General features: G+C 43.4%; 1 protein-coding gene across 2 annotated transcripts in view; it reads right to left on the bottom strand.

Moving 5' to 3' along the window:
• The window catches only part of LOC135210712 (uncharacterized), a 156,805-nt gene that overhangs the window by 141,287 nt on the left and 2,559 nt on the right, over positions 1-12,959 (bottom strand). The window contains exon 2 of one of the 2 annotated variants that reach the window (XM_064243479.1): positions 5,971-6,202. The exons of the other annotated variant lie outside the window; for it this stretch is intronic. Coding sequence (XP_064099549.1) covers positions 5,971-6,168 — 198 coding nt within the window. The 5' untranslated portion in view covers positions 6,169-6,202. The remainder of the gene's footprint in view (positions 1-5,970; positions 6,203-12,959) is intronic. 2 annotated transcript variants of the gene reach the window in all.

Genomic DNA, 12,959 nt, shown 5'->3' with positions numbered 1-12,959 from the left:
AAATCGGCAATGTCGGTCACAGAGGTATTGGAGGAGGACAGCTTCTTCGACCTACACCATCTACGGAAAACTTCCCACTTCGATTGGTAAACGCGCAGGGTAGAAGACCTGCGGGCTCTGGCAATCGCCCTCACAGCTTTTCAAGAAAAGCCTCTCGCTCTGACAAGTCTTTCGATAGTCGAAAGGCAGTCAGGGAGAGAGCGGGGAGGTTTTTGTGGAACCTCTTGAAGTGGGGTTGTTTGAGCAGATCTGTCCTTTCGGGAAGAGATCTGAGGAAGTCCACCGTCCATTCCAGTACCTCTGTGAACCAATCTCGAGCGGGCCAAAAGGGAGCGATGTGTCAATCTCGCTCCTTCTGAGGACACAAACTTCCTTAGCACTTCTCCCAGCAGCTTGAATGGGGGAAAGGCGTAAGCATCTATGCCTGACCAATCCAAGAGGAGGGCATCGATCGCTATGGCTCTGGGATCCTCCACTGACGAGCAGAAGTTGTCCATTCTTCTGGAGAAGAACGTGGTGAACAGGTCTATCTGAGGTTTCCCCCAGAGGGACCAGAGTTTCTGGCAGACTTCGGAGTGGAGGGTCCACTCTGTAGGAAGGACCTGGTTCTTCCTGCTCAGTCGGTCTGCTCTTACATTCTTTTCTCCTTGCACGAATCTTGTCAGGAGTATGATGCCTCGTTCCTCTGCCCAGATTAACAGAGCTCTTGCTATCTCGTATAGGGAGAAAGAGTGAGTCCCTCCCTGCTTCCGGATGTAAGCCAGAGCCGTGGTGTTGTCCGAGTTTACCTGGACTACCACGCCTCTGACGTCTGATTCGAAGTGCTTCAGGGCTAGATGGATAGCCAGAAGTTCCTTCGCGTTGATGTGCCAGGACACCTGTTCTCTTGTCCAGGTGCCTGACACTTCTTTCGTTCCTAGTGTTGCTCCCCAACCTGTCTCCAAGGCGTCGGAAAACAACACTAGGCACGGGTTCCGAAGAGACAGCGACACTCCTTCGTTCCTCTCTAAAGGGTTTAACCACCACTTCAAGTGGGACTTGATTTCTGGTTGAATGGGAAAAGAATCCGACAGTTCCCCTGTCTTCCGATTCCACATTCTTTGTAGGTAGAACTGCAGAGGTCTCATGTGGAGCCTCCCCAGAGAAATGAACTGCTCCAGCGACGAAAGGGTACCCAGGAGACTGAGCCATTCCCTCGCTGAGCTTCGTTCTTTCTCTAAGAAGGCTGAGACTTTTTCCAAGCCTCGAGCAATCCTTTCTTGCGACGGAAACGCTCAAAAACCCCGAGAATCCATCTGAATCCCCAGATAAACAATGTTCTGGCTGGGGATCATCTGGGACTTCTCGAGGTTCACAAGCAGTCCGAGGGATCTTACAAGATCCAAAGTCGTTTCTAGGTCCTCCAAACACTGATGTTCCGATTTTGCTCTTATGAGCCAATCGTCCAAGTAAAGTGATATGTTCACCCCCTTCAGATGTAACCATCGTGCTACATTCCTCATCAGGCCCGTAAACACTTGAGGTGCCATAGAAAGGCCGAAGCATATAGCCCTGAACTGAAAGATCCTGCCCTGTAGCATGAATTGAAGGTATTTCCTCGATGCAGGATGCAGGGGGACGTGAAAATACGCGTCCTGCAGGTCGAGGGAGACGTAGTGCCGCAAGAACCGAGTTGGAAGTTTCCATAGAGAACTTTTTCTTCTCTACGAAACGGTTCAATGCGCTCACATCCAGAACAGGCCTCCACCCCCCCCTAGCCTTTCGGGACGAGAAAGTCAATTGTAGAAGCCTTGGGAGTGCGGATCCTGTACCAGTTCGATGGCCTCCTTTTCTAACATCTGATCTACAAGATGCAATAGAGATTCTCTCTTGACAGGGTCTTTGTACTTCGCAGACAGTTCCCTTGGGGTCGACGCCAAGGGAGGTCTGTCTCTGAAGGGGATGAGATATCCCTTCCTCATGATCGAGAGGGACCAAGAGTCTGCTTCTCTCACAGTCCATGCTTCTGAAAATTTCAGAAGCCTGGCCCCTACCGGTGTTTGGAGGACTGACACAGTATTTGGTTTTCTTGACTGGTCTAAAAGAAGACCTTTCTCTCTTCTCCATTCCTCTCTTCTAGAGGAGGATCGAGCAGATGAACTTCCTCGAAAGGGCGGCTGAGGGTTATGTGACTCCTTCTTCACAGCAGGAACGGCTGGCCTCGTCTTCTTTGCTGATTGCACCAGCAGATCTTGAGTCGCCTTCTCAGTGAGTGAGTGAGAAATATCTCTCACTAACTGAGAAGGGAAAAGCTGTTTTGAAAGGGGTGCGTAAAGAAGAGACGACCTCTGAACAGGCGAGACAGCTTTCGTAAAGGAAAGAGCTGAATACAGCCCTCTTTTTAAGGATTCCTGCTCTGAAAAGGGAGGCCACTTCCCCCGATCCGTCTTGGACCGCCTTGTCCATGCACACTAATACACTATGCAGGACCTCGGGGCTTAGGAAGTCAGGGTCCTGTGTCTTCTTGGCCAAAGCCCCAAGGGACCAGTCTAGAAAGTTAAAAACTTCAAAGACATGCAATAATCCCTTGAGGAGATGGTCCATTTCCGACATTCCCCAAGTGGTCCTTGCAGATGAAAGCGAATGCCTCCTCGATGAGTCTACGAGTGTGGAGAAGTCTGCCTCAGCCGAAGCAGGGAGAGCGAGTCCCATTGCTTCCCCTGTCTCATACCAAATGCCTCTCCTCCCAGAAAGCCTGGAGGGGGGGCAGGTAAAGACAGTTTTCCCAGATTCTTCCTTGGAGCTGAGCCAATTTCCAAAAGACTGTAGCACTTTCTTCATGGAAATGGTTGGGCGCATCTTCAAGAAGGAGGAAGATTTTGACGTCTTCGTGCTCGTGAACAACGAACGAGGAGAAGGAGGGGCGGCAGGACTCAGAGAATCGCCGAATTCTTGAAGTAAAAGGGCTGCTAAGGTCTTGTAATCCGAGAGACCCGCACCCTTATTAGCTTCCGAGTCAGAAATATCTTCCAGCTCTTGTCCAGTTCTGGTGGAAGAGCGAGCAACCGAAGGAGAGCGCCTCCTTTCGCAAGGTGAAGGGCTTTTAGCAGCACCAGCGCCATCCTGACAAGAGCGACGGCCGCCTGTGCGACATCTTGCGTCCTTGTCAGGAGAAGGTTGATGCTGCGAAATGCTCCTATCAATATCAGAGCCATCCTGACAAGGATGGATTGTAGGATGTATGAGTTTTAGGGCAAAAGCCCAGGCACTGGGGCCAAAGAAGCCATTCAGCGCCTGACAAGGGCGACGGCCGCCTGTGCGATATCTAGCGTCCCTGTCAGGAGAAGGCTGTCCTTGCGAAAAACTTCCAGCAGTACCAGCGCCATCCTGACAAGGGCGACGGCCACCTGTGCGACATCTTGCGTCCCTGTCAGAAGAAAGCTGATCCTGCGAAAAGTTACAAAGAGGAGCCTCCCGGTTAACTTCTCTCTCAATATCAGATGAAGCTGGAGATCCTGGCGCCCGGCGCCAGTTTGGCGCTTCGCTTATGGCTGGCGCCTCGCGCTTGTCTGGCGCTGTCCGTATCGGACAATACTCGCTTCTGTCTGGGCTGTCCGAATCTGGCACTTTTCGCCCACCTGGCGCCTCGCGCCTGATTTTGTCAGAAGATCATTTATTGAAGCCATGAACGTCCGCCGGACGAGATCTCTTGATCGGAAGGAAAGAGTCTTTTCTCCGAGGAGGGTCCTTCTTTAGGACTCCTACCAAAGACGAGATTTGCTCCTGCATTTTAAGGAGAATCTTAGTCTCTGTATCTTCCTCCTCCTTATCAGAACGAGGGGAAGGAGGTCTGGAGGATGAAGGAGACTCCGAGCCGAGAGCAGGCGCAATATAGGCTTTCTTGGCTCTCTTCCTCTTACATGGCGAGTCCTCTGGAAAACGTTCCGGGCTCAAGTCCAAAGTAGGCGCCTTCAAACTCCTTTTGGTAGGACGCGATAGATCGTCCAAACTCCATCCACGTTTATGCGAAGACAAATCGGACAAGGAGAAGCACTCTTTTAGGATGCCTTTCCAATGGTGATCCTTGGCAGTCTGGGACGCCACAGATCCTGCCGAGGGGACGCCTGATCGGTGGGGATTCTCCGTAACCTCCGTAAGGCTTTCGACTTTCCTTCTCCTCTGGGCCTGGGAGCTTGGAAGAGGTCTAGGCCTGGGAGCGAGACAGAGCCGATCAGACGCACCCTCCACTGCACTGGGGACACTAACATCACTTTCCACTGCACTTTGCTTACCTTCTAGAGCTTGCATTTTACGCTCCATCCTCTTGAGGGCAGCCTTCAAATCTGCAATTTCCGATACTGAATTTGCAGAATCTGATAAGGGAGAAGGTGCTAATACTGTATGGGAGGAAGCAACGATTACTTGAGAATTAAGTGCTACACTACTAACTGGCTCGTTAGAGCAAGACCTACTCAAGCTTCTGGAAGAAGCTTTTCTAGCCTTATCCCTCTCCAATTTCCTTAAGTAGGAATTTAGTCTTCCATTCTTCCTCACTCAACTTTACACATTCATTACAAGTGTTAGACACAGAACATTCACTCCCCCTACACTGCTTGCATACAGTGTGAGGATCTACCGAAGCTTTCGGTAGTCTCACACTACAACCCTCATTCACACATCTTCTAACTGTATAGCTAGAGTCCGACATTATAAGAAAAATCTGAAGCCAAAATAAAAAAAGTCCACAAAAGCGTATGCCAAACCAGAGATCCAATACGTCACCAAATAAATCAGTCCAGAAGATCAACGGCGATGAAAAAACGAAGGTCAAGTCAGGAGGAACCAGCAACGATGTTACCGGACCGGCGACAGAGAAAATCTGATTAGAAAACGGGAATGGTTCCTATTCCTGCCACCCAGCGGCAGGGCGGTAGATCACCTGACCTACCTGTAGCGTGTGCTGTGAAATTCGAATTTCTGTCGGGGACGACGGAGTCTATAGCTAAGTATATATCTGACAGGGAAGTTGAATGTACAAAAATAAAGTTTGTAGTTCGTGGAGAATTATCATCCCAACAAAGATGATGTAACCTGTGTCTCCATGTTTAATGATAATGCCTTGCTCCACTTTGGGCAAATTTGGGGTATTGTACACTATGCCTAGCCTATAAGGCTTAATTATCTCACTATCACTTACCTACTAGTATATCATACTATATATAAACTACAATATTTGTAATTTTTATTTATCTCATTTAGTATTGTTATTCATGTGTTTCTGCTGCAGTGATTATGTTTGATGATGCAATGCTACCTGACGCAGGGTGCAGCTTCAATTCCAAACTCGATAAAAAACCCAACCACTTGGATCCAAGGGTTTCACGAATTGGATTGCAAACCGGTACCACTAACAATCTATACATACGTACTCTGAAGATGCCACCGGCTATCTGCCACAGGAATTCATTGCCATATTTCTAGATTTACCGTACCTCTAAAGACTTCAATAGCAATGTCTTTCAGATTAAGGCATCTAGTGCAAATGCCCCTGGAATAATATCTTAAAAGTAGATAGTTACTACAGTATTCTTTTCTTAAATTTAAATGGTTTCAATTTGACAATATTTGAACCAGGAGAGAGGATGGAAGATGTTTCTGAATTCTTGGAAAACATTAAAAAGACTCCACTAACAACACCAGAAGGAAAAGAATCCCAAATATCCACACCTCCCAACCCCCAGATAAACCACTTGTTAGGGCAGAGACTACTTTTACATCAATAACATCATCCATACACTAATTACTATGTTGGGACAAACTGGTATACCTAGTATACTGCCTAGAGTCCTATCACAACCATCAGCCAGCAACCCCTCCAAATTCAGCTGCAATAATTAGTCTTACTTTTGGAAGCCAAGAAAGGTGAATCACTGGGGTGATTAAACTAATTAATATTACATTAAAAAATAAAACAAATGCATGTATACACACCTTTGCACTTTTCCAACCTCCACATGAAATTTTGTGGCCTTTCATGCCAGACTCTGAAATTTTAGATTTTGTACGAGCAGAGTGAATTCCTGTGAGGACTGGCTTGTTTTCCTTACTAGCTTCATGGTCTTTCATTCTTCTCCTCTTAACACCACAAATCCTTGATGTACTGCTAGTACTGTCTGTGCCTGCTGACATTATGTATAATGGATAGATAAAATCCAACAAGACACTGAAAATAGAGGGTAATAGTGCATTAACATTCATTTACAAGTAAAACACACAGGTTGTCAAAAACAACAACCAGCATCCCCATTACACTGGGCAGGTGGTCACGCCTGTGATTGATCGAAAGAAGGGTTGGGTGGGGTGGGGGGATGACATAATCAAAGGGGGACGATTTCACACCAGCGTGGCAATCTGATGATATATTTGGAGAAAAATGAGAAGAAATACTGTGAAATACTGAGCAATTATGTGAAAACAAAGGGTCTTGTAATCGACATGAGAATTTCTATGAAATTAAAGAAATCCTATTTTAAAGGAAATACCGGTCAAGACAAATGTTATGGGAGGGGCACCTATTTTACATATTTTTAATGCATACATACACACATATATTCACATATTAGTATCAAATAGACATCTATACTATATACTATATTGGTATAAATTATGAAATGGATAGAAATTGCCTGTTCTTTCAGGAAATACAGATAAAATATTATTACAATTAAAGTGTAATTATGTATTATTAATATTAGCATTATATATGTTTCTGTAAATCTTATTTTTATATTAAGACTTAATTCCCAATGTTTATATTTTCTCATTTATATTTCTCATTTGTGTTATCATTTTGTAAATATTTGACATTATTATGTTGCCATTGTTTTTCCATGTCAATCTGGTTGGGGTCTGAAACCCCCTTAAAGAAACCTAGAATGAAGGTTATCATACTAACCTAACCTAACAGGCCATGTTACCTGACCAAGGGTGCTTCATACCCCTGGACCAGCCTTTACAGGAAACCTAAAATAAATGTTATAATACTACCCTACCCTCGCCTAACCTAGTATGAGGACCAGGGATTAAGACAGGTAGCTGGGTACTGATGATTTCTTTACAGACGAACTGGGTTGACATAGACAGGTGCGGATGGATAAGTAGTACAGACTCGCACCGAGAGCAGAAATGACTCGGAGACAGTAGATTTATGTTTTCTTACAATCATACATTTAAAGATAATAAGGCGTACAAAAAAAAAAAAAAAAAAAAAAATGAATGGCTGCCCGGATGACTGTAGTTTACCTGTTCTCCACCAGGTGTGTTTCAAATGTTTTAGCTCTTGTCAGAATTCTCCTTGACAGCCCACTAAGTTGTGGGGAGGCTGGGTGGGTCTACTTTGAGTAGGTAAGTATCCAAATAATAAATTTTATTATGAAAATTTATATTATTTGATATGAATCTTACCTACTGTTAAATTTAGCTGATTCCCACATGACGAAGAGGATGGTGGGTAGTGCAGCTAGACAAAATTTCGCTCAGCCATTCGAGCTAAAGGTTTCTTATACGAAACCCAAAACATTCTCACCTGATCTGGAATCCTTGGTGGGTTTTACTACCACCACAAGTTGAATTCCATTCAGGGAACAAGGCTCTCATATGTATGCAGCAAAGAGCAGCCTTGCGGAGAAAACCGCTTCGATTCAGCCAGCATGAAACGCAACCGGTATGAGGGACCCCTGTGCCTGGGTCCAAAAGCCCTATCAAACGACAGTCACTTAAAATGAATATCTTTACAATATAAAGGTACGCTCCTATACAAAATTTGTACCTTCACGCTACCCAAAATATTAAAACCCGGGATTTAAACAAAGAGCCTAAAGAATTGCTCTTATTCGGTTCAGGAAAAGACTACCCACTACTATTAGTGGATTAAGGGCTTTACTGTTTTCAAACACAATTCTGTATATGTATAGTACTTAAGGTAGTGATTGGGCAAAAACTGAATTGTACTCCTACTGTGACACATCAATCCTATTCTGGAGTGACAAATTGACTTAACACTAAGTGAAGTTACAACTTCTGCTCACATTATGAATGTTTAACTTCAATAAGGTAGAAGATATGGAGCTAGTTCTCATGCACTAGCCTATCCATTATGTCACTGAGGACCTTGTGTTCCTTGACAAAGTTTCTAAAAATCATAACACAAAAGGTTAACTTTGCCTCTTCCAGGCTTAACCTTCACAAATACATTCTAGGTTTTCTAAAACCACAAAACAAAAGTTAACTTTGCCTTCAAGTTTAACCATTGGCTCCCTAAACGGGCTCCCTAAACGGGCTCCGGCAAGGGGGCATTCTCTCTCCTTACCTGTTTAATACGTACACAGATGACTTGAATGTCAAACTGAACCTCGCTCCCAAATCGGATGCACCGTCAATGAAACAACTATAAACACCTCTGTTACGCCGACGATATGGTTCTGATTTCCCCATCAGTGCAAGGTCTCCAACGACTCATCGACACCTGCCGCCAATATGCAGAGGAATTTGATATAATCTACAACGAAACCAAGACCCAGTGTATGTCGCTGCTCCCGAGATCGCTTAAGCATATTGCAGAACCTCAAATTTTCCTTGGAAACCATCGGCTGGAATTTGTGCACGAATTTCCGTATTTGGGTCACATTATCACCGACGACCTAAAAGATACGGCAGACATTGAACAGAGGCGTCGTAAACTATGTGCAGCTGGCAACATGATTGCAAGGAGGTTTGCCTTCTGTCACCGAGACGTGAAACTGCTTCTATTCCGCTCGTACTGCTACAGTATCTATGGGTGTTCCCTCTGGACGAACTATACCCAAGAGACCTTGAGACGCATCACTGTTGTGCACAATGACATTCTGAGACGCCTCACAAACACTCCCCGCTACCACTCCGCCACACAGATGTTCATTGAAAACCACCTGGACAATTTAAAAATCATTGTTAGGCGAACAATGTCCAGTCTGGTAACCCGAGTGAGAAACAGCAGCAACTCGCTCATACAAAGCATCCTAAGGAGTGAAGCAAGAAGAAGATCTAAATTGTGGGAAAGATGGGAAAATGAGGCCTTTGTCCCCTAAAGGACTTAATCTCTGTATTGGCAAGATGTCATCTGCAGTTTTTGTCATTATTACATTTATAGCTGATATTTTAATTTTTCATTATTACTGTGATTCCTATCAAGTTAAAGTTTTATTTACATTTAATTTATGTATTAAGCCCTCTGGACCTGACTACTGTTAACCACCTAAGGTCTCATAGTTGAAATTTGAGTTATATATGTGCACCAACTGTTATTACTCGCAATGCATTTTTTTTTCTCACCAATATTATTACTGTTATTACCAGTATGATGATTACTAGCTTTTATGCTACCTCAGCTATATTATGGATAAGTGCCGATTATTCATTTTCTTTTTCTATTTTATCATATCTCATGTATCTAGATTGTGTATGTTACTGTCTGTATCTTGTATACTCAATGTATATGGCCCCGAGCTGAAATAAAACATATTATTATTATTATTATTATTATTATTATAAGTTTCTAAAATCACAACACAAAAGGTTAACTTTGCCTCTTCCAGGCTTAACCTTCAACAAATACATTCTACGTTTTCTAAAACCACAAAACAAAAGGTTGACTTTTGCCTCTTCCAGGGTAACCTTTACCACACCCATAAATGCACTTTCCCATCGATCTCCTTCACCATAGGATACATAGTAATTCTAGGGTAATAATTCTCCCCATGGTCTAACCCCACCAAAAATCCCACATTTCCAACGGGTCCCCCTTACTATATAGTACGTATAGAGTGCTAAGGAAAATTACAGATTAATTATGGTCGACTACCCAAAAACTATCAGTAAATTCTTAATAAACAACCAAAATATAGGAAAATGCAATTTCCCAGGAAATACCCGATGCAGAGTTATTACTTCGGGTAAATAACCCAACAGCGACATGGCGGCCAGCTCTTCCAGACCGCAGCCACTTCCTGAAAAAGCGCTTGAATCATGCCATTTAATTCATAATTTAGGAGAGAACACTTACTTCGAGAGGAGCATAGAGGCCACAACTTTGTCTGATGCTCATGGCAGCGAATTCAAGTACTTTTTTTTGAAGGTGGCCAAGTTGCGTTAGAGATGGCCGCTAAGTCACCACTCAGTCATTTACCCTAAATCTACCTCAGAAATTTTCAAACACCACAAAAATACACTAAAATTACATTTACAGTTCCTCATTGGACGAGTGGATTTCGCGCTTGGCTACCAATCTGGTGGTCCAAAGTTCGATTCTCGGCTCGGCCAACACGGAACCAGAGGAATCAATTTCTGGTGATAGAAATTCATTTCTTGATATAATGTGGTTCGGATCCCACAATAAGCTGTAAGTCCCATTGCTAGGTAACCAATTGGTTCCTAGCTACGTAAAAATATCTAATCGTTCGGGCCAGCCCTACGAGCTCAGTGGTCTGGTAAAACTAAGATATACTTAACTTACAATTCCAAAATGCAATAGGGTAAAGGACTGAATGGCAACATAGCAGCCATCTGTCTCATAAGTCAGAACAGACACTTCCCGAAAAAGCACTTGAATTATGACATTATTTCGTAATCTGGGAGAAAACATTTCGAGAGGAGCATAGAGGTCTCGGTGTGCTGCCCGGATGGCTGCGTTCCATTAAGGGTCCCATACACTGGACAACTGTATAATCAATTGTCTGTATCATTCGCAAAAACATTGTGTATGGGCTTGTCTGAATGCAAAAGTGGGCAGTTTCGTGGTCTGAATGATCTCAGTGGGAATCTTTCAAAACCAGGTTGCTGGCTTGCAACTCAAGTCTGTCATACACAGGTTGCTCAATGTGTTGTTCAATGTATGTGTTTGTCTGTCATCATAACACTCACACGTCTCTTCTAGAGATGATGCGTTGTCTTCAAGACAAAATCTTTGTTCAGACTGAAATCGGTGCAGAGATAACAACAATCGTTCTGATAGTCGTTCAGTGTATGGGGCCCATTAGAGGTGGCTGCTGTCACCACTCAGTCATATACCCTAATGGTTGAAAGTCAAATTTAACCTACTGCCCCATGCAGGGTGACCAGATTTTGAAAATTGAAATACGGGACACTGAAATTGAAGAGGTAGTTGAACAATATAGTCACAACTTAAGCGAAGTTATGCACGCAGTGACGCAGGCAAAGTCCTTCTTAGCCTTCTTTAATGAATTTTCTTTTGTTTTAAAGTGCATTCGTTGTAGATTTTGTTACAAACATCTGTTCATTACATGTGTCAAAGCATTAGAATATTGCAATCAAGCATGTTTTGCAGCTTTGAAGGATATTAATAACAAAAGTGACTTGCTGTAATATATTGAATAAATTGCAGACAATAAAATACATATGATGAAAACCTTTCAATAATCCTTTTAAAATTATTTTCCTCATTGTTGTTATTTTTCATGTCATATTTTGCACTAGATCTAACTGCTCACAAGAGATGGTGTTTGGTTTGAGCATATGTGATGAACTCCGAACAGGACAGTGTGAAATTGCACTTTATCTGTAGTTCTGACTTTATCATCTATACACTGCACCGATTCCTACACCCACCCCATCGATGGCCCATCAGAGGTAACACTCGCTCCACTGGAGCGTTTGAAGGGGGGATGCACAGTACAAATTTTGCTAGTTTATTTATTTATTTTTTTTTAGATATTGAAAATACGGGACAAAAGGCGTCCCGGGGAGGGTCGATATGGGACACGGGACAAATATCATAAATACGGGACAATCCTGGCCCCATGTTCAAACTCATCTGAATGTTTTTGATGTTCTTTTTGAGGTACCAAATCTGGATGAAAGGAATGAAAGCTCTGCACCTCACATGAATAGTTTGCCTGCAACTGTGTTTGTGGAGTGAGCAAGTAGGTATTTTGAAACCAAGAACCAGGCAAGAACCTAGCACAGGCTTACATAAGCAGAGATTTTAAGATTTTCTCAAATTTCTATATAGGTGTAACCCCATAAGACATGTTTTTATCTTTACATTTCCCCCTTTGGCTAGCTATTCACTTTGCTTCTTTACAATCTCTGCTTCTGCATCTTTTCACTGTTTTCCACGATTCATAAATATTTGACATAGTCTAGCCTGGGGGAAACAACTAACTGGACTAGCTGATCCAGTTTTCACTGTGTGGATTCACCCTCCGAAAAAGTACTTTAACACGTCCTGGCACTGGAGATGGGCACTAGTCATGAGTCATCGGTGGTGAGAACAACAGCTTGTGACCTCTACTATCTTTTTGAAATAAGTATGTTCTCCACAATTAAAAATTAAGGCCATATTTTAAGATTAAACGGAGGTTAATGAAAGTCTAGCCATGCACAGTGCAAACATACCTCCGAGAAGCTTTCAAAATTCTTACTTATAACACCAAAAATGTAGAAGATTGACGCCATCTCGATGTTTGCGGAGTCACTTGTGTCACACTTTCCATTCCATGTGCTAGATCCTGTTGAGGAGAGATGAGGACCAAACTGGGAGACATACTATGGGGGTGGAGGTGCAAGGAAGAAGAGGGAGACCAAGAAAGAGATGGAAGGACTGTGTGAGAGGAGACTTACATGAGAAGGGAATTGATGAGGCAGAAGCGCAGGATAGATATAGATGGAAACAGCTCATCCGAAACGGCAACCCCATATAAAAATGGGAACAAGCTGGGAAGAAGAAGTGCTAGATCCACACACCACTTGTACCCATAGACACAGGGGCACTTTCTTCACAATCGAAAACAATGACACCAACCGCGGCAAATCCAAGGAAACTACAATGTTTTGTTAAAAAGAAGAAGCGTGCACTAGATAATCATTTAAATAAATAGTTAAACAGCAGTATAAGGTCATGAATTGCATAAGTTTTTTACATACTA

This window comes from Macrobrachium nipponense, chromosome 4 (genome assembly GCF_015104395.2).
Source record: "Macrobrachium nipponense isolate FS-2020 chromosome 4, ASM1510439v2, whole genome shotgun sequence".
NCBI classification, from domain to species: Eukaryota; Metazoa; Arthropoda; class Malacostraca; order Decapoda; family Palaemonidae; genus Macrobrachium; species Macrobrachium nipponense.
The sequence above is the reverse complement of the archived record's forward strand: the minus strand, read 5'-3'. Positions and strand labels throughout refer to the sequence as shown.